The sequence below is a fragment of the Phymastichus coffea genome, unplaced genomic scaffold, assembly GCF_024137745.1.
Source record: "Phymastichus coffea isolate CEN01 unplaced genomic scaffold, Cenicafe_Pcof_1.1 PCOF00054, whole genome shotgun sequence".
NCBI classification, from domain to species: domain Eukaryota; kingdom Metazoa; phylum Arthropoda; class Insecta; order Hymenoptera; family Eulophidae; genus Phymastichus; species Phymastichus coffea.
Window position 1 is genome coordinate 1,415,211 of NW_026706865.1, and position 27,139 is coordinate 1,442,349.

Sequence of the window (27,139 nt, forward strand, 5' to 3'; positions counted from 1 at the left end):
TAAAGACAATCATCAGCACAGCAGGGTTTCCGATCGAAAAATCTCTCCCTAAAAATGATTTCACTATTTTCTATGGTTCAGTCCAAGTTCCCAGTTCCATAAGTATTGTTATGAAAGCCTCGTACTCAATAGAGCAGACAGATAACGATAGCTACGGAACTGGGAACTTGGACTGAATAGAAAATAGTGAAATAATTTTTAGGGACCCTGGGAGAGATTTTTCGATCAGAAACCCTGCAGTGCGTCACTCATTAGCGTAAAGACTGTCAAGACAACAGTCATCACTCAACAGGCAAGTCATTCAGTTGCAATGTTACCAATCGCTAACGTCTATTTTAGTGTACTGTTTGGTTATGATTGCTGATGTAAACAATAAAATAAAATTTGTTTATAAAACTTGAAAATACAGTGTAAGTTATTGAATAAATAAAATGAAGTGACAAGTTATATAATTGAATCGTGTAAGTCAGTAAGTGAAGATGAACGCAAAGCCGAAATTTTTGGCACCAGGTAAGTGATTTGATACCGCTATTATTGGAGAGGTTATTGTAATTAATGTTTTATTAATGAAAACGTAGGACAAACGTAATAATACAGATTTTACTGGACTTTAGTTGATATCAACGAACGAGTTCTTTTTTTTATGATAGCTTTTAACAATATATAAGAAATTGTACCATTGTTTTAGTAGTTTAGTGTTTACAAACTTCATAACAGTTATATTATTACAATTACATAAGTAATGTATTACTGGCCACAGTTTATATATCACTTCATAAATAATTATATAATTTACAGGTGAAAACAGTTGGCAAGAAGATAGAGCTGATATTGATGCTCATGTTTCTACACAGTTTGTTTACAATCCCAATCTCTCCTTGGCTCTTGATCTTCAACGAAAGAGGCTGCCTATTTTTAAACTAAGGAATCATATAATCTACTTGTTAGAAAAGTACCAAACACTCGTTCTTGTTGGAGAAACAGGATGTGGAAAAAGCACACAAATTCCTCAAGTATGTAGAATTTTATTTGGTCATTAAATATTTAGAAATTCTAAAATAAAACATGTTTCAAAATTTATTATTGACTCAAAACATTTTCAATAGTTCATGGTATTGTTTCTTCTTTATAAATCTAACTATAATCTATTACATTATAAATAAGTACTACTCTTACCATATCTAGTAAAAAAATTTATCTTCTCAATAGTGAGTTATGCTTCGTAAATTACTACACTTTCTATTGAATAATCTAAAATTTTTAAAGCAGGCTAAACATATTTTAAATTAAATGTATTTATAATTGTTTTGAGCTTCAATGAATATTTAATAGTATCAATCACAGTATGGATTGAAAAAGAATAGTAGCAATTTGTAAAATGTATAAGAAAAATTTTTAGTTTGGACAAACAAATCTAAAGCATTGAAATAAGTATCTTAGAGCTATTTATTTTGCTGTCTTCAAATACAGTAATAAATTTTTAACAATCAACTATGGCGATTATTATTTTTTAAATTATTTTGTGCAAATTTTGAACTTGATGTACAATGAAAATCAAACATTCATAGTACATTCGTATTAAAAAACGGAGAGTATTTTTGAATTCGAATAATTGCGCGAACTGGCCAAGGGTTGATCGTCAATCGCCATTTTAAAGTAAAACGTGAGAGAAAGAGAGAGAAAGAAAGAGAGAGAGTGAGAGAGAGATAGAGGGAGAAGAGAAAGAGCAGTCAGCGCGCCCTCATACGGATGTATCTAGGTTTCAATAAATCCAATAGCACTCCAACCAAAGAAAATAGCGCAGAATACGTGAAATTTAATACAGTGTAACGAAATGCAACAATTGTGACAATCACAAAAGAACAAGCGTTAAAAGGTAGGTTTGATGAAGGTGTAAAATTGCGCTAATAAAGGAAAGCAGCTATGTCGCTTCTATCGTCGTTACATGTCTCTGCATCGAAGCCGTTAATTAGAAAAGTAGAAAAACGTGATTGGATGGCAGCTGCGTTAACGGTACTATAGTACGAGGTCGACTCAGGTTCAGTGGAGAGAGGAGCGTGGAGAGAACTGCAGCGAGAGCCGCGAGAGAGGAGGAAGACTCAACTACTGCCGCAGCACTACAGCAGTCAGTAGTAGTCTGGTAGTAGGACGGCAGAGCTGAACGTGTTAGTTGCGCGATACTTGGACGCCACGGTGCTTTCGCATTAAGTAAAATCGCGGCGCGGGCGCATTGCCAATGTTTTTTGACAAGCAGTATCTTGAATCGTGATAATATTCGAGCTCACAGCCACGGCAACATGAGATTCAAGATTTTACTTGGCCTCCTCGGCAGCTTCGCCGCCTACCTGCTCTTAATGGACTACATCCTTTATCGCCGCATGCAGGACTACGCGATACGTCCCATCACGACAGAGCCGAGCTACTCGAGTAAAGTGCCTTGCGACGTAGACCCGTTTTGCGTAGTCACAGTCAAAGCTCTGATGCTCGACTATCCCAATCTGTACATTCTATCTCCGCTGGCTGCGTTGGTCGACAGACTGCTGGGCATAAGTACCAGGTGGATCTGGGTCACGCCGAACATGATCAGTGGCTTTCACGTGCTGGTCGCGATCGTGTCGGCTCACTGTGTATCCAGTTCCTCGCTGTCTGAACGTCGTCTCGGCGCATTTTTGTTCGAGTTGCGTACATGGCTGGACGACATGGATGGTCATGTGTCAAGGAGGCGGAAACACATCACTGGGGAGAGATCGGACGTGGGCTCGACGGGTTACTTGATCGATGGCTTGTGTGACTTTCTGGGCTGCGTTGCTTTGATGGTCGGCGTTTTCTTCTTGCTCAAGAAAAATCCGCCGAGGCGCGGCTACGAAAAGCTGCGCAAGGTATATCCGTGCGTAGAGAGCCAGGACATCGGCGACGCCGGGATCGTGTACAAGCGACTCAGATTCCGGGCTCTGCTCAGGAACATCTTGTTCGTCTCTGGGCACCTCTTGATTGTCTCGATCGGTTGGAATCGCTACATCGCGCTCTATCAAGATTTGCTGGAAAGCGACGAACCAACTATCACCATTAGCAAACAAGAGCTGTACACCAGGCAGAGCCAAGTTATGCGCTCTGGTTTCTTCTGGGTTGTCACTAGTACCTGGCGATTGATCAATTTTCACACGGCGATAGATTACCTTCTTGTGGCGATTTTCATCGATCGACTCTGGGAGTACATGAGATTGATCAGATGGTTCGGTTACGTTATGCCACTCATCGTCGTTTACCTCACCGAGTTTCACTTCCTCGAGTCTTATGCCTTCGTTCTCAAAGGATCTAACGGCTTTGTCACCAGGACTGAGAGTGCGCCAAACTTCAACTCTAGCAACGTTATCGGTGGCTTATGAGAAACGCGAAGAAGACCAGCGACGAGACACTTTCTCGCTTTGTTCGTGTTTTATTATTATAATTTATTGTGTCTGTTGTTTGAAAGATCTTCTGTATTAATTTGTGACTTGCGAAAAATGTTTTCGTTGCGTCATTCTTCTCATATACAAACTTTATTAAAGCGTAGTATGATTCGAGATGCGCAATCAGCGATTAGCGATTAACGCTTAGCGACAGATAATGAAACGAAGAAGAAATGTGAAAATAAGCTTGTTTGACGATTGAAATTAGCGCGAGTGTCATGCTCGTTCGACTTTAAATTATACGTTGTTTGCCTGCGAGTTAAGTGTATCTAACCTTTCGGAACAAAAATAGTTATTTTATTCAATGTGATTGCGCGCGATGTGGCTGGAAACGCCGATGCGAGATTTGGCCGGTGCCAGGCTGCTGATACTTTTAAATCTGACGTGTTTCCGAACGAGACGAGATATTGTGATCAATTGTATTTTTCAACGTGCTAACTTTTCTTCCATTAACGTAACAGTGTCAAGCTAGTTGTTGTAAGAGAGGCCTAAATTGTGCTTTCAATATGAAAAAGTCAGAAACTGCAATGAACGGATAATTAACGAATATTGGTGCGCGAAAGAGAAAAAAAGCGCGTTTATCATCCGATAAACTTTATCCGCCCACACCTGTGCGACACGTCACGCCATGCTAAGGGTGTCTCTCCAATACAGACGTAAATCGCACAAAGCAAGAATAAAACAAAGAAATTTCGTGTGCTGCCAACTTCGAAATTCAAAATGAATTGAAAAGACATAATTCCTATTATACGTAGCCTTAAAAAATTGTAAATGTAAACATGAAGCCGATTGACGAATTGTTGTATGGATATGGGATATGTTGTATGAATATAAGATGGACGAATTGTTGTAACATAAGAGACATCCCATATAATCCCATATAACCATTTTGTCATGACAATTCGTCAATCGGCTTCGTGTTTACATTTACAATTTTATGAGGCTCCGTACAATAGAAATTATGTCTTTTCAATTCATTTTGAATTTCTAAGTTGGCAGCACTCAGAATTTATTGGTTTTACGCTTACTGCGTGCGATTTACGTCTGTATTGGAGGGGCACCCTAATGCTGCATTAGGAGAATGCATACGCAGACGTAGATAAACGCACTCGCGTTAGACCTTAAAGATTTTATGATCAATGTACGCGTGGGTGTCCAAGGAAAAAGCTAAGCACGGCCATATATTTTTTCCTCGTGCAATTGTCATCAATAAAAAGTGCTGTCGTTTGCATACGCGAGTGTGTGTGTCGCTGATCTACATGTAGCCTTCAGAGTTTTGTTATGATCTGTAAATATATATTATTACAGAATGTATTTTCGAAAGAGAGAACATGTGCGATATATATTCTTCTGTAACAAGTATTTTTTTTATGATTATCGAAGAAATAAAAAAAGACAAGACAAAGCAATTTTCGTAAATCAGTGCGTTTTGTCAATGTGCCTTGAAAACTGTCATTCACTATTTTTAGATGCGTCCGAGTATAGTCGCTTTTTTTTTCTTTCTAGCGACCGGTACGAGGAAATTTTCTATTTTTAAGACGAATGCTACGTGTGCTTATTTACTCGACGTAATTTTCGCAAAAAGGTATATGAAACAAAGTAGAGCGTTCGCGATAAAACGAGTCAGTGACGCGAACAAGCGCAGTTCTTTTTTTTTAACGCTCGCGAGAAAAAGGAGCCTCGCGTGCTCGCTTGGTATGCGTAACTATATGTACAGTAAATATCTACAAGCTTCTTTCTCGGTCGTTGACTGAATTGAATAAAAACAACAGAGTGGTAAAAGTAATGGACTAGTAACGAAACTAAAAGAAGCGCGGATTATCCGATGAAAGTCCCGCCATCAGCTGTTATGTGATTATTTAGCAATCAGATTAATAATATTTTTGAATGATCTTCAAACTTGAAAGTAGTTTTAATTTATTTTTCACTGTAGATATTTTTTCCACTACAGCAGTGACGTTATAAAGAACGTTTTTCAAAATTTCGTCCTTCAAAATAGGGAAAAAAAGCAGTCAGTGCAATTATACCACATTGCCATCCGCAGGATACAATTAGCTGTCATCCCTGAAGACCTAATCAGTGTCAAATATCTCCTTTAAACGTGAAGCTGCAGTCTTCGTCCTGAAATTTCATTTGCCGACCCACAGATTGGTAAGACAAATAAGAAGAAGAAACAAGTATATTTATCCTCGTACAAAAGCTGCGGAAAACTACGCAAAGGTCATTGTATAATGAATATTAATGACCGTCCGAAACGAATTTCAACGAATAGTTATTCCAAGTTCTACGCGCCAGATTCCGATAAAACAAAAGATTACTGGTATAGAATGAACTCGCACGTCTCGACATTAGAATTAATCAATCAGTCATTGCGGGGATACCTTATTTATGAAGCGTATCCGATCTAAAAAATAAAATATGATCAAATCCCGAGCCGTGGAGGTTGCGTAAGCGTTTTGCATTTCTTTGATTTTTTCGTTGGCGGTTTGCAATTCGTCTGGCAAAAACAATAACAGTTGCCTTTTACATATTACGGTATTTTCAACTAGCGAAACGTCCAGCTATTCGCTTTGAATTCCCCTGCTGAGACTCAGTTGCAACGCTCCGAAGGCTCCATTGTTCATTTCGGTTGCAAATAATAAAGCAAGTTTCACCAAAAGACCACGTGCGAAAGTTGTTGCCACCGACTCAATCGACTCAATCAAAGGTACTTTACACACAGACGTACGTTTGTCTCTCTCTCTCTCTCTTCTCTCTCTCTCTCATCTCTCTCTCTCTCTCTCTCTCTCTCTCTCTCTCTCTCTCTCTCTCTCTCTCTCTCTCTCTCTCTCTCTCTCTCTCTCTCTCTCTCTCTCTCTCTCTCTCTCTCTCTCCTCTCTCTCTCTCTCTTCTCCTCTCTCTCTCTCTCTCTCTCTCTCTCTCTCTCTCTCTCTCTCTCTCTCTCTCTCTCGTGCGTATAACGGCAAAATTTACTAACCAATTCTCTCTCGGCGAGCTTTTCTTTTATATCGACTCGAGATCCCGCGGCGGTGCCCCTTTCGTTTCGGCTACATCTAAGTTTAGACTATTGTCGCGGCTAATTTTGTTTTGCACTCATGAATATAGTCACGCGTAATCGTTGACGGATATCAAACACAGATGACAAATCAAACTTCCGTTCAACTGTATTTTCGAAATAGCATCGCGCTGCAAATGCTAAAGAGAAGAAATGAATTGTCGCGAAAGGGAGGTTAATCGTGCCTCGATGGCGAATGGACGACGAAAGCATTATGCGCAAAGGGAAACATGTATACGCGCGCGCTAGTTTATTCCGGACTGCGCGACGCCGAGGACACTCGTTCTTTTTCAAACTGCTATACGTCAGCTTCCAATGAAGTACTCGCGCTTGCTTGTTCGAAGACGCGAATTTCGTGGAGCTCTCGTTGCCACTCTCGATTGTTCTCGAGCGTTTTCAACGCGAACGCGCTTGACGTGGGCTTACATATTCATCAGACTGTGATCGATCTGTAATAATATATCGTCGCATTCCGAAAACTCCCGCCGGCAACAGTTGGCCGCGGCATAACGAGGAGAAGCCACGCGTGAAGTATCCTCGATCCGATTGGTGGACATTTGAAATTGGCCAACGGCGAACCTATTGTAAGCGTGCAAGCGGCTCAAGTGCCTTTCCCACGCGCGCCTTCCATCTTGTTCTTTGTTCGAGAGAAAAGTCCGCGCTCGTCGCTCACCTGGCTCGACGGACGTTCGACTGGCTTGCTGACCGAGGCGCCCTTTCGTCAACGCTCCGCTCGAGGCAGGCCCTCGCTCGGATTCAACGCCACGAGCCTATCCTAATGCAATCAACGTCGATTACGATGATTGGCCAATTGCCCGAGCAACTCGTGCAATGCCGTGACTTTGTCTCGAATCGCGTACTCCGGGCTCGCGTGTGCTTCCGACTTCGATCTTGCAAGCGCAATACTGGTCTCGATTGCTTGCCTCGGTTCTCTCGTTCGCCAGCCGAAAACCAAGCGCGGTGACCTCGCCTCTAACTCGCTGCGCCGTCGTGAACGCCCAAGTTTTCCCATTGTTTTCGCCTCAGGCTTATCGTTTGCGACGCGTTAGAAAAGTTGGCGTTCGCTAGCAACAAGCTTGGTAGCACGCGCCTAACTAAAAGCGATAAAGATAAGAGTAAAGTACGTCAGCCGCACCGGTGGAAAATTTGCTCGGCGAGCTGCTTCTACTTGGCGACAATTATCGCGACGCGTGCCAACGAAAGGATTGTCGATTTGCAATGGTAACTGCCCGGTCAGAGACTACGGAGTAGCTCGCACGAGCGTCGCGCGTAACAATCTCGGACTAATACGCTTACGTCCACCTGTATTAGCCGACAGTAACGACGAGCCAAGGACGCGCTAATCGCTTTATTCCGCATTTTATTGTGCCGACTATCTAATGCCGCGCGAAAAAACTGAAAAAACCAATACCGCGACAGATATTTTAAATCGGCCGCGTACCTCTGTTAGAAACAATATTTGTGAGAAACCAAGATATTTTTCTTAAAATATTCCGATTTCAAGAAGCGTCGTTCATAGCTAAGGTGTTTTCTCGTTGCCCACCGGAGTACAACTGTCAGGGTAGAACGAGGTATATCGTCACGCTCTGTTTTCTCGATCCTGCTGAACTGAAAATTCACTGGCTTGTCGTCGCGTATCGATCGGCGGAAAGATTCGCAGCCGAGTTGCTTCACAGGTTGCCCTATAAAATATTCATTGAAGAGGCTCAATCGTTGACGGCTCTTGGTAAATTAATTTTTTTTCTTTCTAATTGAATTTAGTAAAGTCTACTTTGTCGACGGCATATCATTGTTTAACGATTCGCTCGCTTTTGTAAATGAAGCTTGTTGAGGCACGTTCAAGATTAGCAGCGAACGCTCACTGATTGAAACAATGCTTTGAACAAAGCAGAACTTGAGCGATGAATATAAATGTGCTTGGTTGACTTTTAGTATTTAGTGGAAGCTGGATGGACACTGGATGGGAAAACCGTGGCAGTAACGGAGCCACGAAGGGTAGCTGCAACATCTTTAGCTAACCGCGTTGCCGACGAACGCAACTGCGTACTTGGTGCCGATGTCGGCTACGCTATTCGCTTCGACGACTGCACCGACGACTCTACCAAAATCAAGGTATGCCACAACAGTCTTCAAATGGTTTTTAAGATTACTCAAAAACAATTGAAAAAAATCTTGGTATTTCTAAAAGACGATAACGATTATTCATGCGATTCTAGAAAATAAGCTATTTTATGAACCTTAAAGGATATCCATTCGCTTGATTGGCCAATAAATAGTTAGTCGATCGCGACGCTTGCTTACAATGCAGTTTTTGCGCTTTTTTGATTTTACTAATCGTATTTGATGATTATCAGCACAAGCTTATCACATTGGCAATAACGTGATTAGTTTACAACAACGCTCCAAACATCGTGATGTCATTTCGTTTCGGTGTATTGCAACGAACGATGCAAAACCGTTATGACAATGACGCGAAAAACACTGAATTTGTCGAGTTCTCTCGACATTAACAGAGGCAAAGATTCTTTTCTAACTGTTGATGATTATCGTATTATTTCAGTATCTGACGGAAGGCATTCTGCTTCGAGAGATGATGGCCGATCCTCTGTTGACACGCTATAGCGTCATCATGTTGGACGAAGTTCATGAACGAACGATGCTCACTGACATTATTATGGGCTTGCTCAAGAAGATTCTTAGGGTAATGAAACGACTGCAATTTTTTTCTCGCCGATTTCAACTTGTCCATTTTACAAAGCATACATTTCTAATTTTTGAAAAACAATTTATAATTTTTCAATTCTATTGAGTATCAATCGGGCTCAAGGTTGATTTTATGCAGTGTGGCAAAAGTATGTTAATAGCAATATATACATTTAGATACTGATTATTGTACGTGAAGTCAGAGTGAATTTCATTGAGTTAGATAGCTAAAACAAGCATGTAATTTGGTTTTTAGTTGCACACGATTGATAGATCGGTGAAAGAAAATTGCCCAATATCGGCACTTGTCCCTTCTCTCTCTCTCTCTCTCTCTCTCTCTCTCTCTCTCTCTCTCTCTCTCTCTCTCTCTCTCTCTCTCTCTCTCTCTCTCTCTCCGCTCTCTCTCCTTTAGTCTTCTTGTTACCCTCGCTGGGCCTACTCTCGGCTCGCTGATCATTATTGGCCGCTGAAAGAAAACAAACCGCATTAGGCGTACTCTAGAATGCGCCCAACGTCGATTGCTAGGCCAGCCGAGAGCAGAGGAAGGGAAGCGAGCGACGCACGACAAAACATCGTTGCCTACTCCCGTCACACAATATTACAATAAAAAAAATTTTTGTCTCTTTAGAGTTCTTTTCTACAGTGAATAGATTTCGAGATAATCCAAGACGAAAAAAAAAAAATAATTTTTTACAAAAACCGTTATAACTTTTTATCGAGTCGTAAAAAAATAGATCCTGTTGCACTCATTTGAAAGAGGATACAAATACGCAATTTTTCCGTTCGATTTTTTTAAAATCAGTCTAGTTGTTCAAAAATTATAACCAATTTTTCGCATCAAACAATTAAAAAGAAAAATTAATTTAAGTTTTTAACTTAAAAAATTCAATCTTCATTAAAAAAAGCTGTCGGGATATGAAAGGTATTGCTTTACATATTAAAATAAGCCCCCGCAGGTTCTTCTATGATCATATTAAATGGAGCTACAAAACTTTGAATTTCGACTGAATTATTTTTGCCACTGTAACTGACATTCCTTTTCGTTTTGGTTTCATAACATTAAAAATAAGAAAGAAACGAAAAAAAATGTAGAACTAATTTTATTACTAATATTCAGATATGAACTGTTTACTTTATTTAATTGATTGTCACACGAGACGAGATTTAGGTTAGATAAAGTATTTATAGCATATCACATTGCAAATCGCAATAAATGTGCCGAAATATGCATTAGACTGATAATACTGTTGTTAAATATATGCAAGATTTAGTGTAGTAACTACTCGATAGATTAAAATTATTAAAAAGTCTTGTAATAATTGTTTACAAATACTTTTCATTCATTATAAATTTAGTCAATGTTAAAAGTATTATGAAAATTAATTCCATAATCGACAAGTGCTATTTTTTGTACTATTTCGACAGATATTTAAAGGTACTTTTGACAAATTTACTAGGATACATTAGCACGTTATAAGCGCGTTAATTATATGACGTGTTATGTATACCCGACACGATAAACCAATATCAGTACGTTGCATCACGAAATTCCTCATACATCCTGATAACATGACTCCTTTCTTAGCAATATGAATATTGAGATACGGAAGTGATGTGGCATCTAGCGTTTTCGATGGCAGATAACAGTCCGATGAACGTTCAATCGTAACCCTCGTGCCAAAGCTTCGAGTAAGTTTTCGGCCATACCGTCAGATAAAGTCGCCTCCCTCAAAATTTGTACCACATACAAGAATCACGGAAACTAAAGGTATCTTATAGCGTGCGATGCGTAGAGCTACTCAAGAAAGAATACAAGAGTCAAACGCGCCACGTGTTACGTTCAACCCGCATAACTATAATTTTTTTTGTGTTACTGCTCGAGCAAGGGAAAACCATGCGACGTGTTTAATTAATTCATACATCGCGAGTATTAGCCAATGGTTATCATTTCGATAAGTAACGCAACCTATCTCTCTTCATGTTCTTGAAACAAGAAATATATTATAACTCGATATCCCTTAATTTCTTTATTCCCGTCTCCACAATTATCTCCATTGCGGAACGAACGATTATTTAGATTATTCATTGAAATCGATGTAACACGACCCTGCGCAACAAGTGCAAAAATTTTAGTTCTTAAGAAGCTTTTATTTCATATTAACATGAATTATTAAGCACAATCAATTTTCGTTTAGTGCCAATTATAGTCGAGATTCAAAATTCCCCTTTGCATTTATTATATAATAATTATAATAATTCATAACAGTAATAATTGTACCAAAGAGAAAACTTTGTCTTAATAAGTTCTTCAAGAAAATTAATTTCACGAGTTACATTTGTACCTACAACATCCAAGTATGAAAGTATTCGAATATGGTAAAAATAGCATAGAGATATTATTTCCATACTTTGTTGTTGAAGACAACAAAATTTTTTGCAGAACAATAACAAAGAAGAAAAGTAATATGCATTTATTAATACCATTATCAAAAATACGCTCACTTTACAGATAATAGTTTATTGATAAACTTGGTCTTGTGTTTCCTTCTTGTTATAGATATTGCATTTTTTTAAAGTCAGCATCTTTCTTTTCTCAACACATATCGATTGCTTTTACTTTCTGAAACAATCATTAAGGAAACTTGCATACATTACTCAGTAAATTAAATTACATAAACTTGACCATGACTTCTAATATTTCATGATGAATGTAGTTCTTCGTTGTCACTCTAACGTGCATTACTTACTGATTACGTATCCCTTGAAACGTACAATTATTTTCATTTTTTGTTTCTTTCACATTCAGATTCTAATAATAATTCTTAAAATTATACAAAATATATGTTTATTTGTTGATTAAATCTCATAGAAACGTCCAAGTCTCCGTGTAATCGTCTCATCAGCGACAGTAGATGCCGAAGAGCTTCGTGACTTTTTTAACAGCAACACACGGCGTAGCAAGAAACAGCAACAAGATGACAAAGATACAGCAACGATTTTAAGTGTTGAAGGTCGCTTGTATCCAATTAACATATATTACGTAGTCGAACCAGTAGCCGACTACGTTAAAGCTTTGGTCGACACTGCTTTGAAGATCAACGAATCCGAGGATCAAGGCGACATCCTTGCCTTTCTGACTGGTATGGAAGAGGTCGATCGTGCTGTTCAACTACTTTCCGAGCATGCCAAGATCGTCAAGGAAGGGCAACGTAAGGATGTTACTTTTAACATATTTGTTCCCCAATATGTAACAACGCCCACGAGGTTAACTCATACAATGTTTTGCCTTCTTCAACAGCGAAACTCTTAGCTCTGCCCATGTATGGCTCACTGCCGAATAACGAGCAGCTCAAGGTATTTCATCGTGCACCAAATGGTACAAGAAAAGTCGTCATTGCTACTAATATTGCTGAGACATCGATTACTATACCTAACATCGTTTATGGTAAGATATCATTGATTCGCTCTTTTTTGGTAGAGCGAACCACGGTTTATGGTTATTCGTTGATTGTTGCAGTTATCGATTGCGGTTTCGTTAAGCTGCCGTGGTTTGACGTGGAAACACAAACGAATAGTTTGATTGTAGCACCGGTATCGAAAGCTTCTGCTGACCAGAGAATTGGAAGAGGTGGTCGAGTAAGATCGGGTAAAGCTTATAGGTGAGCCAGCACATCAATAGTCTGTTATAGCCAATAATAAGAAAACTAACCCACAAAATTTTTACGTTTCAGATTGTACACTCAAGAAGCGTACAATGAGCTAATTGACACAACACCGCCAGAGATGCAGCGTTCGGATCTTGCGCCAGCTGTTCTTCAATTGAAAGCACTGGGCATCGATAATGTATTGAGATTCAATTTCCCATCGGCACCACCAAGCAAGAGCTTACTTTCAGCTCTTGAATTACTTTACGCATTAGACGCGATCGATGACAATGGTGAACTTACGAATCCTCTTGGACTTATCATGGCAGAAATACCACTCGAACCTGTGTTTGCCAAATGTCTCATTGCTTCTGGTACGCGTGCTTCTTTTTATTTAATGAATGAAGCGTTTTTTTTATTATTTTTTTTTTGCAAATGTGGTTTTATTATAACTTAATTTATGATTGGAATTTTATGATATGCGAAGCTATTGTATATAAAATGACTGGAAAATTTATCCAGCTAATTGTACAGCTGAGAGGGAAAGTATAACTGATAAGAATAATTAGGTTGGATTGTTGATTCAAAAGAGATTGTATTTTGGAGCCTTTTAGAAAGTAGAATTATTTAAAACTTTCAAATTTTAGTTTAATAATGTAAACTTTTTTATAGGTGAAATGGGTTGCTCCGATGAAATAACAACGATTCTGTCAATGCTTCAAGTGCAAAATGTATTTATACGTCCAGGAGGTGGACAAGCATCAATAAAAGCTCGCGTGGCACATCGAATGTTCGAAGTAGAGGAAGGCGATTTACTAACTTACCTCAATGTCTACACGGCTTACGAAAAGAACAAAGTAAATAGCTGGTGCCAAAAGTATTTTCTCAGTAATAAGGCACTGAAGAGAGCAACGGAAATTCGCACACAAATGCGCAAATTAATTAAAAAGCTAAATATTCCTATTGTGTCATGTAATGGTTGGTATTTATTTGGAGTAGAGTTAATTAACTTCTTTTCGCTAATGTAATAGTGACATGGGTTGTCTTTTCGTAGGTAATACCGAGATTATTCTCAAGTGTATTACGGCTGGACTTTTTTCTCATGCTGCTTACTTGCACTACAGTGGCGTTTACAAAACTGTTAGAGGGAATCGGGATTTGTACATTCATCCAAACAGTTGTCTTTATACTTTGGAGCAGCCTCAATGGTAAATTGATAAAAGACCAGATAAATAAATGAAAAGTCACTAACAAAACGAGAACCTTACAAATATGTAACGACTAAATAAATTTATTTTTCAGGGTACTATTCAGCGAAATTTTACAGACCAATAAGTTTTATATGAGAGAGTTGACTGTGATAAAAGCCGAATGGTTGACAGAATTAGCACCGCACTTTTACCAGAGGACAGCTATTGATCCAACGTGAACGTTTCAACGTTCATTTCTCTGTATTATATTGGAATATAATAATAAATTATTTTTCTACTCGCATCATTGAAAAAAATCTTAACATCTTTTATCGGGCATCCGATTTTTAGAAAGCCAAGTTATAATGAAGTGTTTTTATGTGTTTTTACTTAAAACAGACTTATAATATCGAAAGTCGAGAGCTTTAACAAATTTGACATATGCCCATACAAGTTAATACGCACGCTTCTACGTGTTTTTATATAATGCTACATTATCTGGAATAAAACTCACACAGGTGTGCGCATTGGTGTGTGGGCGCAGATATATGTTAACCGACAGACGATGTTAGACGGTGGTGCTTGTGCAACTATCATCTCAAATTATTTCCATTTATGATTTTTGTATTGCTGAGAAGCTCTTGTTACAAAAATATTCAATCTCTGCGTAAGTAAATCAATAAATAGTTATTCGTTTTGAATTTTGTTTATTACATTGTTGGACTTTTCGTAACTGACGGCTATTTTATAGATTCAAGCTTTTCGAGGTTAGGTTGTTTACCGCTTCTAAAGTTGTTTAGAAATGTTTACTTCAAGATCAAGAAATAAAAAATAATCATTTTTTTATTCAATAAATGTAGATTAATTCACAACTACGATACTTTATTTTTTAAAATAATCGGTATATAAGAATAATTTTACACAGAAATATAATTAAAACTTATCCTTTCACATCAATATTTGACTTGAAAATATTAAGGTTGTAAACTCTTTAAATTTTATATTTACCCAAGTCATATAAAAGTATTGTATTTTTAGTTGCAAATGATTAATTTGTTTAGCAAACTTGTCTATTATTCAAGGATTACCATTTAATTCCATTATTGTATATTTTAGAATGATAGAAGATAAAAATTGTATTGGCAGCAGAGTTGGCTGTGAAGGTCACATAGGAACTGTTAAATATGTTGGAACTGTGGGTGATACCAAGGGACAATGGTTAGGAATTGACTGGGATGATCCATCAAGAGGAAAACATAATGGGACATACGAAGGTGTTGAATATTTTCAAACATGGTAATTTACTCTTATAAAAATTATGATCAACTGAAATTGTCTTTGAATTTTCATTATTTTTTCTATTTATATTCTAGGCATCTTACCTCAGGTTCCTTTATTCGTCCAGGCAAAGCAAATTTTGGAATATCATGTCCTGAAGCCATTAAAGTTCGGTATGGCTTTGTGGATGACGAGTTGGCTGGCATTGATAGAGAGACAATAGCCAGTGTCCAGAAATCTCTAAATGCACCATTTGTAGAAATGGTTGGTTTTTCTAAAGTCAATAAAAAGCAAAGCACATTCAACCAATTGAAAATAGTATGTTTGCACAATCAATGTGTAAGTAGTGCGGGTCATTCTGGTGAACTAGCTGCATTGTGTCCAATAGTTGAAGAACTAGATTTGTCACATAATTTAGTGAACTCTTGGAGAGTGATTGCTGATATTTGTGTACAATTACGTAATTTAATACAGTTGAATGTCAGGTAAAGGTTATTTTTAATGGTTTAACAGATGATAGATTTATTGTTTCAAACTAATTTCATAGTTTTATAATCTACAGTCAAAACTATTTACCTATTGAAGATGTAACGCACATCCCAGATGATGCTTTTATTAATTTAAGTCATCTTACAATGGGACGAATGAAGTACGATTGGTGTATAGTTATAAAGTATCTTACTTTATTTCCTTCCATTCGAGAACTGATTGTTTCTTTCAATATCATTCAAACTATAGATTATATACCAATAAATTCAAATGTCATGAAACTTACTGGATTATCTTTGGAGAATAATCTGATTAATGATTGGAATGAAATACTAAAATTAGGAAAACTTCCATGGTTAGTACATATGATTTTTTTTAACAGTGACATAAACTTTTATATTACTAATATTTGATTGTTACAGTTTAAGGAATCTTAATTTAAATTCAAATAAAATTCGAGAAATCTGGTTCCCAACAAATGAGGCTACTGATAAAACTTCTCTGTTTATTAATCTATTACAATTGCATATCTCAGACAACAGTATTGAAAATGTAAGCGATTTTTAGCTAAATTTACATTGTTGAAATGAATTGTATTTTAGAATTGTTTTACTTTACCAGTGGCGATCTATAAGTGAATTGGAAAAATTGAAATGCCTTGAAGATTTGAAATTTCGTGAAAATCCAGTATTGCAACAACAAAGCTTACAAACTGGAATACAATTAGTGATAGCAAGAATAGCTACATTGAAGTATTTAAATGGAACTGAAATTGATCGATCAGAGAGATTAGGAGCTGAATATGATTATTTAAAATTATTTGCATTGGAATGGAAAAATGTTGAACAAGATATTCAAAAAAGGAAAGAATTTATCGTGAATCATCCACGATTTCTTTCTTTGATAGAAAGTAAGAATTTTATTTTAAGTATTGTTTGATATTTTGCATGATTCATTGTGATGACTAATCTAAAAAAACTGTTTTAGGAATCGGAGTGCCGGACACTCCAGAAATAAAAAACACGCAGTTATCCTCAAACGTCATAACTGTGGAGTTTATTTGTCCAGATGATCCAAATATTAAAAGAATAAAGAAAAAGTTACTAAAAAATATGGATGTACAAAAGCTGATGGGTATTGTTCAAAGACTGTTCAAAATACATGGAAAAATTCCTGTGCTCTCTTTCGTCCGGCCGAGTGTAAATAAAATAATTTATCTGTTTATAATAATAGATCGTTTTTATAATTTAAAAACTACGTCGTATTATACAAACTATATTTGTAGGTTTCCGAAGACGAAATTCCGCTGGACAAGCCACTACAAGAATTGAGCTATTACCTCATTGACGATGGTGATTTAATCTTCGTGCGCTGGTGATATTAAATTAACGTACTATTTATAAATGACTATTTTTTACATTGTTAATGTTAATCTTTTACTGCCGTATTTTGTTATTAAACTTTTTTAAACACATACATGAAAAGTAATTATTTCATAGCTTGATTAGTAATCTCGTCTGTATAAAACGCTTTGATACGTAGAAAGTGACACCTCTAGAAATGTCTTCAATTAAAAAAATCTATTTTTGCTACACTCATTACCTAGTCATATATATCATATTTGTTTATATTTTGTTAGTAGTCCTTTGTGGACTACAAGACACGTATAGTTAATCAAGGAAACCATAAAAATGCTAATGTCGTTTGTATGGAGATTTCAACAAAGTATATATTCATGGGATTCTGTGATATTAGATATTATTCTAAGCAAAGTTTCATGTAAAATATGGCCGCAATTTGCAGTATAAAAATTTAAAACAAATATTTTTTTAATTTTAACAAAAATTGCGTAGTGAGATAGTATATAAAATCGTATTCTAAATATGTTGCCTTCAAAAGAATATTTGTGATATTTTTAATTAAATTAGTGTCATCAAAAGTGCTTCGTGCGCTTATCTTGTGCTTGAATTCATTAATATTCGGTTTCATGTTTAAGTATTAAATCAAAATTATTATAGGCGAATTAAAAGAATTCTAAAATACACTATACATATATCAAACAATTCTATGCTTTAAAATGCTTACCATACGAAAATGTTAATTAGTAAATAATCCGATCAAGTTAATATTCGTTGATAGCAAAAATTTCAAATGTAATAAAGTTACAGTTTCTTAGAAGCTCAGCTATATATTGGTAATATGGGCAGCGTACCAAATGAATTGTTCTTTTTTCTTTTTCAAATAAATAGAATCATCAATTGCGCCTAACAATTAAATTTTGTTTATTTTTTAACGTGTTGGTTTATAATATCAAGCTTTTCGTAGGATGTCTATATATTAACAGACGTATTATTTTAATTTAACTGTTTTTCAACTATTTTTCCAATTTTTTATCCATAATCAATTAAAATTGAAGATTTTGTTTATATTTATAAATTCAATTCCAAAATAAAAAAAAATAAATTAACGTTGCCGCATGCACTGAAATCAAGTCAATGAATGCCATATGAAACATTAGTTTATAATTCTCTTCATTATTGATGATATTTATCCAAAGATATTTATTTTTACAATAAAGATATTCCGTAAAGTTATGTCCTATAAATAAATGTGTTTGGAGTGATGAGACTGTTGACAATGCGGGAGTCATTGTCTTCTCAATGCCTACAAATTATTATACTTATTTATTTTAATAGAATATTAATAGATGGAAAACGCCCCGATCAATTATTTAGTGCTGATTTATCCATATCCATGACCCACGTGACTATATTCTGTAAATTAAATAACGAATAAAATTCACTTTGCAATCCACCACTTTTTATATAGGAATATTTACAAAAAATGTAATATTATTATTCATGCACTCATAAATACTTAGTGAATTATAAGAATAGCCCGCAATTTTATGACCAATGTGAAATATATATTTACGCGTGTTACTAACCCGCAATATGATATAGTAAATGTAAATAGATGATTGCCAAAATAATTAAAAGCGAATAATTGACTCCTCTATTATACAAGTTGGTCGCATCATAGTCCAAATAAGCACGAGGTGTATGCTCTATTTACTATTCGTAAGTAAACAATGAAGTTTGTTAAGTCGTTCAATGTTCATTCATTTTTGTACTGTATACCTGTTCAAGTTTTTGTCACATAATGAACAGCAGTGAGTTGACTATGACCAATTATTTATTAAACGGTCTATCCGTCCAACGAAATACATTGAATTAACAAATAATTGTACGTTAAAGACTTTGTTTTAACATAGAAAAAATTGGCGTACGCCAGATTGTCAAAAGGTCCGTATTGTCCGATCTAGATTTTCTAGTCAAACTGCCGTATATGAATTAGCATTGGACCTTAGCCATATTGGAACAGGTGCGTGCCTCTTCGATTTTTCTGGAAAAACTAACCGCACCAAAGAAAATTCTACATTTTCAAATTGATACAGACAGTTGCGATGGTCTTTTTTTAAACTTCCAATTAGCTTGTAAGTAATTAAAATCTTGATCAATAGATATACAGTCAAATTTCGAAATAAAACCGTTGTTTTTGTTGAAAATGAATCGTGATCATAGCAATTAACGTATTCTTATTTACACTAATTCGATCATCACATACGCTTATTGCTGTGACATAAATGTACAGAATAACGATCCCACACAGTTGCGAGCTTTAAAGAGGAAAAGCACTATTCCGAAAGGCAATTGTGCATCATGTTAAACCTGCCACTCGACAGTCTCATCTTTTATGAGTCGTCCGACGTGACCATGTTGAAATTTTCAACGGAGCGTGAAATCTACGGAATCGATTTGTTGAATGCAGTTAACCTGTTACTGCAGTATCATTGCTGTGCAACAGGTTTGCTTACACTGCATTATCAAAGCAGTGTCATTCCACTTATCAATTTGCTCGATGAAGACGTCGATTTGAATCTACAACCAGAGCGATGACATGGCATTTAAAAGTTTCGCTATGCGTGAGAGACAAAGCAGTCATCAGATAAACGATTTCATGAGACACTTTTTCAAATATGTGCTTAGACCGATTTCAACTAGACTCCGTTATCCGCAAAATCGATGAAAATATGATATCGTAATCTCGAGGAAAGACATGCAGTTTTTCATTGATCCAGAATCGAAGATCGATTACAACAATGAATTAAATCGAATGGAGAATATGAGATTGATGGATTGATATAGTTTGGGCGACAAATTGAGGAAGGAGATTTGACGTCTGTGATGCACGAAATCAAGGGGCTGATCAAGGATGCCTTGTTGCGGACTCGCTTTTATGGTGTTTGGTGAAATTGTGATACTGGCAAATTGTTACGCGGATCAAGTAGAAACCACTGGTTACCGGTGCACTGTAGCTTCTATCGCGACCTAAATTGCAGGGATATCGCGCTGACCAAGGAACTTAAGAGCTACAATCTCTCTATTTTGCTTACCGTAGTTTTTGATGTGTGTCTCAAGAATTATAAGATCATCAAGACTAACAGAAGGTTTTTCAGTCGATCGTACTATCCATGGGGTTCAAGGAAAATGTTACCTAGAATATCACGTCAAATTGGGAAAAAAGAAATGTTTTACTACTTTTTTTTTAGTAATATTTGATAGTTTACAGACAAGTTGATTGTAAATGGTGTAATATACTTTATACAAGGATTTTTACACATTTTTTGAGCAGTAAGGGTCTGCAACCCAGAATCAGAACTCTTGAATTGATTAGATTCAATCGTTTGAGCCTATCGCAGTTTTATAATTAAGTACATTTGAAGCGAAATTTACTGCGTTTCATTAAGATCGATTATCTTCATATCTTTGTATATCTTTACACTTATTTGCAATAAGAAGCGGCATAACGCACAAACGACGAAATAAAGGAAGCATGTTGAAGATTTATAAAACGAGATTGATCAGAGCCCACAACATGTAGAATATTGCCAAAAGACACAGCGTGATGAAACCGTAATGCAGATACCAAAGAACGTAGTATCTACGCTCAGCAGCTTCGCTGACGATCTCTTCCTTTAAGATGTAAAGCTTCAATCCACGCCAGGTGATTCTCGTGTGTTCCTCCCACGAGAAATTGCGAATGTCGCAGTAAAATATGTCTCGATCAGCTGCGTTCATCTTGTCAATAACTTGGAGCGTTCTCGGCATGTGTATTTTCCAGTTACCGTTGCCGAAGTAATCGATTTTGTCCAAGTGTTGCGTCGCTTTCCAGAATATAGCGAGAACCCTGCGAGCGAGACGCATCGCGAGTTTTAAAGAGCCGTCGTGGGGTACGTGGTCGTCGCGGGACGGTGCATCGGCCTCGGCAACTCACCTCGGCTTTTTGCCAGACAGCAACAGGATGAAATCGATCATGCAGGCCGGTAGGAAATGCAACAGGAAGTGCAGAAGGTAAAAGAGCCACATGCGGTCGATGAGTAGCGGGTGGTTTAGCCACACCGCTTTGACGGATCTCTCGTTCGGAGGTATCACCTTGTCGAACAGATCTCTGATCATCACGAAGGTTATGGGATTGACCGTGCTGCTACCGTAATTGTAGACGACGGGCTGGCGTTGGTGCTTGTCCCTGAAAGCAGAGCAGGCTTGAGACTGCGATGCGACTGGCTTGGGCCAGGCATCGGCGATGGGGAACACACCACTGCACGTGGGCGTCGCGCGTGACGGCTATGAGCGCGTTGATGCACAGGTCGGAGGGCACGAAGTCCAGCGGCAGGCAGTAGTGGTAAACGGCACGAATGAAGCCCAGAGCCGCGGCCAGGAAGATGTAAACCGGGCCGTTGGTGTTGCCGCACCAGCCGGGCAGTGGCTCCTTGTACGCCGACACAACTACGCACAGAGGCGTCTCGGTCTTGGCGATCTCAGCGAAAGACGCGATCGGGCGACGTACTCACCGATGCTCGGCCTGTAGATCGCGTGCGCGAATTTGGCGTTGCTCGCGTACTGCCTGACCAGATCTTCGGCGATGGCCTTTGAGTAGGGATAGATGTTCGGGAATTTGCCGATGAGCGCCTGCAGTTGGTCCTCCGGTAGGCCGCCCTCGGTTCTCTCGTCCGCCTCGATCGCTTCCTGGACGGCCTGCAGATCGGCCGGCGGCGGATAGAACTGCTCCTCGATGTCCTTCTTGTAGAGATGCGAGTAGGCCGTCGACACGTACACGAACACTTTCAAGTTGGCGCAGTCTCGCGCGAGCTCCAGCATCTTCTTGGTGCCGAGGACGTTGCATCTCAGCGAGACGCTGGCTCTCACGTCGAATTTCACGTTCGCCGCGTTGTGATAGATGACGCTCACCCGGTCCTGGATCGTCGCGCGGTCTTCGTCCGACATTCCCAAGTTTTCGGCCATCAAGTCGCCCTTTACGATCGTGACCTTACTTTTGAAATCGGGATGTTCCTCCCTCAGTCGTTTGAAAACCTGGCAGCGAGCGAAAGATGCGTTATTCGGGGGCTATGACGCAACGTGGCACATTGACCGGTTCGTTTCTTCGTCGATGAACGAGACGAATAACAATTTAGAGATGCTCGCGGAAATACGTGAGAACAAATCCAAGGCCATATCGATACAAAAGAAAACATCGAGTCACGCATGGGAGTGAGCGCGATAATTTATGCCGAACTTGCCAATTCTGAATTCAACTTAAAATGTCGTCGCTCATCTCGCCCAAGGCAAAGCTATCCTTTCTCCACTCACCACGTTGTCAAAGTACTTTTCCATGCGCTCTTCCAGTAACTTCCCTTTGTGCTCTCGCATGAGAATGTAGATGTGTCTGATATCGGAGCAGCTCCGCAGTAATTTTTCCAGCAGACATTTGCCAAGGTAGCCGGTCACGCCGCTGATGAAAAGCGTTTGCCCGGCGAAAAACTGGTCGATTTCACTGTCACTCTTATCGTAGCCGTCGCGCTCGATAATTTCGATATCGTCTTTCATACCGTCGTAAATTTGATCAACGAGAGACATGCTGCTGTCCTTTTTTTCACCGACTCGCCATAAAAACCGGACACTACGGTCACTAAATACTACCGCGGCGCGGAAGGAACAAGGTTTGAAGCGATTTTCAGAGCTGCCGGCGCTTATATAGCTCGTAATGCATGCGCGCACTTGGTCATCGAGCGTCGAACGGATGAGAGGTGTGCCTTGGGGTCTATTTGAATTTGAAATTAATTCATGTGACGCTTCCGTTGACAATTTACGGAGGTCACATTACAAAAATAAAGAGCAACCGAATATCTCGCTCATTGCATTTAACAACTAAATAGTGCTGTTAATCGGTTTACATTTAATTTCACGTCGTAGCTTCATTCGCTCTATTTCGCGCCTAGCTTGAGCAAATTCCTCAAGTATTATTGCGGTTCATCGGCAATGAGCGTGCAAATTTAACAGCATATCGCGCTCTTAAAAATCGTTTCACAAAAAGCTTCCGGGCTTAAAACTTCTCCAAGTCTTTGGCAATATTCCGCCGAGTCGAAAAGTAGAATTGCTTAATAAATCTGTCGTCTGGCTCTCATTTGTGAACAATGACGCTTTTCCAAAAGAATCTTCATATATACAAATCAACCTTCGGCCTTTTTCATTTTGATCAACCGTTGAATTAATCGTCCTTACTTCCGATGGAAAAATACAAATATGTTCGAAAGTTACATACATATATTCCATTACGGCTATTGATGGATAAACTTGGAAAAGTCGACATATTTGACAAAAGCAATGGGTATTGATTAAATAAGTTGAAGAAGGAAACAAAGTATCGCATCTACGATCAATTCACTTGAAAGCACTCGTAACACAAATTGCAAGATTCTCAAAATATCAATTGCCACGCGAAAAGCGGTAGTTCTACAATTCTTAAGCTCACAACGCGATACGTGCGAATTTTGAAATGCCACTCTTGTCGCGCTTTAACTACCGATTGAGGAAATGCACGTCTAATATCCACGTGTTGGGTTCGATTCCCAGCGGATACCAATGGCTTTTTTTTCAACAAAATTCTATGAATCAAAATCAACACCCAACTAGTTTGCGCAGTGATTTGGATTCCACTGGGCCAAAGTAAAGTAAATTAAACTGTAGGTGCAGTATCGAGACTGGCAATCTCGATACTATAGGGTTTCCCGTCATCTCTTCCGTAGAAATGACTATGACTATATTAATATAGTACGAATATTGCTCGAGAAGATCCTCCTCTCACCATTACGCTATTACGTTCTCAAAAAATTACGCATGAGTGTTAGCATATCGGTGTCTCAATATAAGAAATTCACCGTCACTAAATTAACTTAACCTAATGTCCACGTGATGTAAACAGAACTTGTCAGACTTCAATAAGTTTTCAAGCCGGCAAACAGCAAGAATATAAATCATTCTGTCGCACTTATAATTGCGACTTGCGACAGTCAAAAGCTTTATGCACAAAAGTCAGTATATTAATTACTTTCACTTGGTTCATAAAACTTAAGTTTGAGATTGTCATTTTTATTGATTATGACGCGTAAAGTGAAGGTTAGACAACGTGATATTGTTGCAGAAATTTTCTTAAACATTGAAATATTTGTTGTTAATATTATAATTTTGTTTACAGAATGTTTTGTTAATGGTGACAAATGTTGGCTCAACAAGTTTGGAGCAGAATTCTTACGAAGATGAGCCGTTTATAGATAAGGCAAAATATGCTATGAAACTTTTGGTTGAAAAGAAAGTAAATAAATAATAATTTGCATTTATTTTTTATTTCTTCTGAGTTTTCACAAAGATACTATTTATATTCATGATTTTCCCAGCTTTTCCTGCAACCGAAAGATGAAATTGGCATTATAACAATGGGAGATGAAACAAGTGATAATCCTGAAGGTATGGATTATGTTAAAAATTACAAGGACCACTTGTTAGTACCTAATTGGGAAATGTTAAAATATATCAATAATTTAAATAATTCGAATAAGCCTTGCAATTGGATTGAAGGACTTCATGTTGCTTTGAATTTCATACAAAGAGAAATTATGTAAATCTTAAATATTATTAATTATTTATGTCTAAATTTAAGTTAATCACCAATATATGATATTCCAGAGATCCAAATTATAGAGTATTTTTAGTTATTTTTAATAATTTTAAAGAAAAAGATGATGATATAAATAGTTATGATCCTGATATAATAGTTAATGATATAAAGAGATGTGATAATATACATTTATTATTTGTGTAAGTAATTTTTAATTGTGAGGTTATTAATTTTAAAAATTTTAATAAATATTTGTTTCTAATCTGTAGACGTGAGTTTCTTTTCATTTTTTATATATTTTTTTAATTTGTAGAGGAGAAAATCCACTTGATGATAATAGCTGGAAAAAAAAATATGCATCTTTCAGTGAAAAGTTTGCAATGAAAATTATGAAAAAAGTATGAAGCATTTTTATTTAAATTGGATTTCATTCAATTGAAAAATGTAATATATCTTGTTATATTCATTTCTTAGTGTAATGGTCAATACGAGCAGATAAATTCCTTCATCAATAAAAGAAAATTTTATATTGCACCACCAGTTAATGCTACTGCATGGAAATTTAATCTTGAAATAGCTGAAATTTGTATTCCATGCTCTTCTTATGTGAAGGTTGTAACCTATTTATAATTTTATTCAAAAAGTAATAAATAAAGTATAATACGTAATGTTATTTACCAAATTATAGGTAAATGAAAATATTAAACTTGAATCTTGGAAAATGAAGGCTATCAATAATGAAGATTTATTGAATACCAGTACAGACAATTTGTCTAGTTTGTTACCATCACGCAATAATACATTTAAGGTTGTCAAAGAAAAGTTGAGGCTTGATGCACAAAGAAATGAAATGACTGCTGATGAAATTATCAATGGTTACAAATTTGGAAGGCATTACATACCTGTTTCAGGTATGACAAAGCAATTTAACAAAATAAATCAATGAACTAATTCAAGTCATACTATTAATACTGCAGAGGAAGATGAAAAAGCAATGAAGTATGAGGGTGGTTCAAAAGGTATGGTTATTTATGGTTTTGTTCCACAAAATGATATCAAATTAGAGTACTGGTGTGGAAAGGGAACGCGAATTATTGTTCCACAATCAGAAGTGAGTGTAGTTATTGTATTAATCTAGAAGTAGATTAAAACTTGTTAAGTTATTTAATTTATAAGCGATATTATATTTTGCTTTATTTTATAGAATGATGCTTCAGCATTTTATAGTCTTCTTCGAGCTATGGATGTGAATAAGTATGTAGCTATAGTAAGAAAAGTTTATGCACATAATAATTTACCAAAAATGGGAGCTCTTTTTCCCAGAATGGCTGATGATGAAGCCTGGGTAAGAAGTCTCTTATTCTTGTCAGTTATACTTATTATTGTCAATTATTTCAAAAACGTTATTTAGTTTACCTTAACGTTTTCAGTGTTTAGTACACTTGGAATTACCTTATAGTGATGAAATCAGATTTATTGAAAAAAAACCAATAAAATCATTGAGTAAAAATATCAATGAAGAACAGGTGAAAGCTTTGGATGACTGGATTGATTCTATGACTGTATCTTATGAGTGAGTATTTTTATCATTCTACCTATTTTTAAATGATCTGTAAAACGTTTAACTGATTACAGAAATTTGCCTTATTTAAATCCTGGTTTCTTCCCTAACATACCGCATCAGTACCACTGGAATGTCATGGCTGATAGAGTTCTTAATCCTGGAAATTCTTTATTACCTTTACCAACATACTTGTACCAATACTTAATACCGCCAGAGCAAGTAAAAAGACAAGCTAAACCTCATCTTGACAAATTAAACAAATTATTTGGCTGGAGCAATGAACAGATTGTAAAAAAGAAACAAATGACTACTGTTGTTACAATTGAAAAATCTAATCCTGATATAGGTGTTGCTATCGCTGAAAAGAATAGGGATTCCTTTGATAAAAACCCTAGTGATGAAGGAATCTTTTCTCCAGAAAATATTGATATCGACACAGCAGAGGTAAGTTGAATGTCATAAAAGTGAAATTGATGAATTTTGCAATGTCATTTATTTTCAATATGTTTGCAGTTGGATAATATATAAATTATATTTCGAAAAATTAATCAATATTGATTTTAAATTATTTCCCTCTTTTTTACTTCATTATTTTGTATTTTTGCCTAAAATAATTGTCAAAGCGCTATCTAATATCGTTACAAAAGTTGGTTCTTTTACCTTTAACTGAAATGTATAACTGCAATTAAATTATTTATTTTTAATAACTCATATTGATTGAATCATTTAATAAAAAATTCCTTTTTTATTTA

At 36.9% G+C, this 27,139-nt stretch overlaps 4 protein-coding genes across 4 annotated transcripts; 3 read left to right on the plus strand and 1 right to left on the minus strand.

Annotated features, from left to right (window-relative positions):
- The first annotated feature begins 292 nt into the window (after positions 1 to 292).
- LOC131665744 (probable ATP-dependent RNA helicase DHX35) lies at positions 293 to 14,425 on the plus strand. The gene is made up of 11 exons (XM_058937833.1): positions 293 to 510; positions 799 to 1,013; positions 8,437 to 8,616; positions 9,065 to 9,205; positions 12,077 to 12,416; positions 12,506 to 12,652; positions 12,725 to 12,866; positions 12,939 to 13,225; positions 13,524 to 13,829; positions 13,906 to 14,059; positions 14,154 to 14,425. The coding sequence occupies exons 1-11, from the start codon at positions 480 to 482 to the stop codon at positions 14,278 to 14,280; spliced, it is 2,070 nt and encodes a 689-aa protein (XP_058793816.1). The 5' UTR covers positions 293 to 479; the 3' UTR covers positions 14,281 to 14,425.
- Positions 14,426 to 14,580: 155 nt separating this feature from the next.
- On the plus strand, positions 14,581 to 17,332 carry LOC131665746 (tubulin-specific chaperone E). The gene is made up of 8 exons (XM_058937835.1): positions 14,581 to 14,708; positions 15,158 to 15,337; positions 15,415 to 15,804; positions 15,882 to 16,163; positions 16,231 to 16,360; positions 16,430 to 16,718; positions 16,796 to 17,007; positions 17,094 to 17,332. Exons 2-8 carry the CDS (start codon positions 15,159 to 15,161, stop codon positions 17,184 to 17,186), a joined length of 1,575 nt encoding a protein of 524 aa, XP_058793818.1. The 5' UTR covers positions 14,581 to 14,708; position 15,158; the 3' UTR covers positions 17,187 to 17,332.
- Positions 17,333 to 20,389: 3,057 nt separating this feature from the next.
- LOC131665787 (fatty acyl-CoA reductase 1-like) lies at positions 20,390 to 22,842 on the minus strand. The gene is made up of 5 exons (XM_058937904.1): positions 22,519 to 22,842; positions 21,723 to 22,242; positions 21,468 to 21,657; positions 21,146 to 21,397; positions 20,390 to 21,058 (listed from the first exon to the last, which is right to left on the minus strand). Exons 1-5 carry the CDS (start codon positions 22,783 to 22,785, stop codon positions 20,716 to 20,718), a joined length of 1,572 nt encoding a protein of 523 aa, XP_058793887.1. The 5' UTR covers positions 22,786 to 22,842; the 3' UTR covers positions 20,390 to 20,715.
- A 1,290-nt stretch (positions 22,843 to 24,132) lies between these two features.
- LOC131665759 (uncharacterized) lies at positions 24,133 to 27,134 on the plus strand. The gene is made up of 12 exons (XM_058937867.1): positions 24,133 to 24,324; positions 24,404 to 24,520; positions 24,603 to 24,823; positions 24,892 to 25,023; positions 25,137 to 25,221; positions 25,298 to 25,435; positions 25,512 to 25,734; positions 25,801 to 25,934; positions 26,028 to 26,168; positions 26,254 to 26,396; positions 26,459 to 26,831; positions 26,901 to 27,134. The coding sequence occupies exons 1-12, from the start codon at positions 24,307 to 24,309 to the stop codon at positions 26,913 to 26,915; spliced, it is 1,740 nt and encodes a 579-aa protein (XP_058793850.1). The 5' UTR covers positions 24,133 to 24,306; the 3' UTR covers positions 26,916 to 27,134.
- Positions 27,135 to 27,139: the final 5 nt, after the last annotated feature.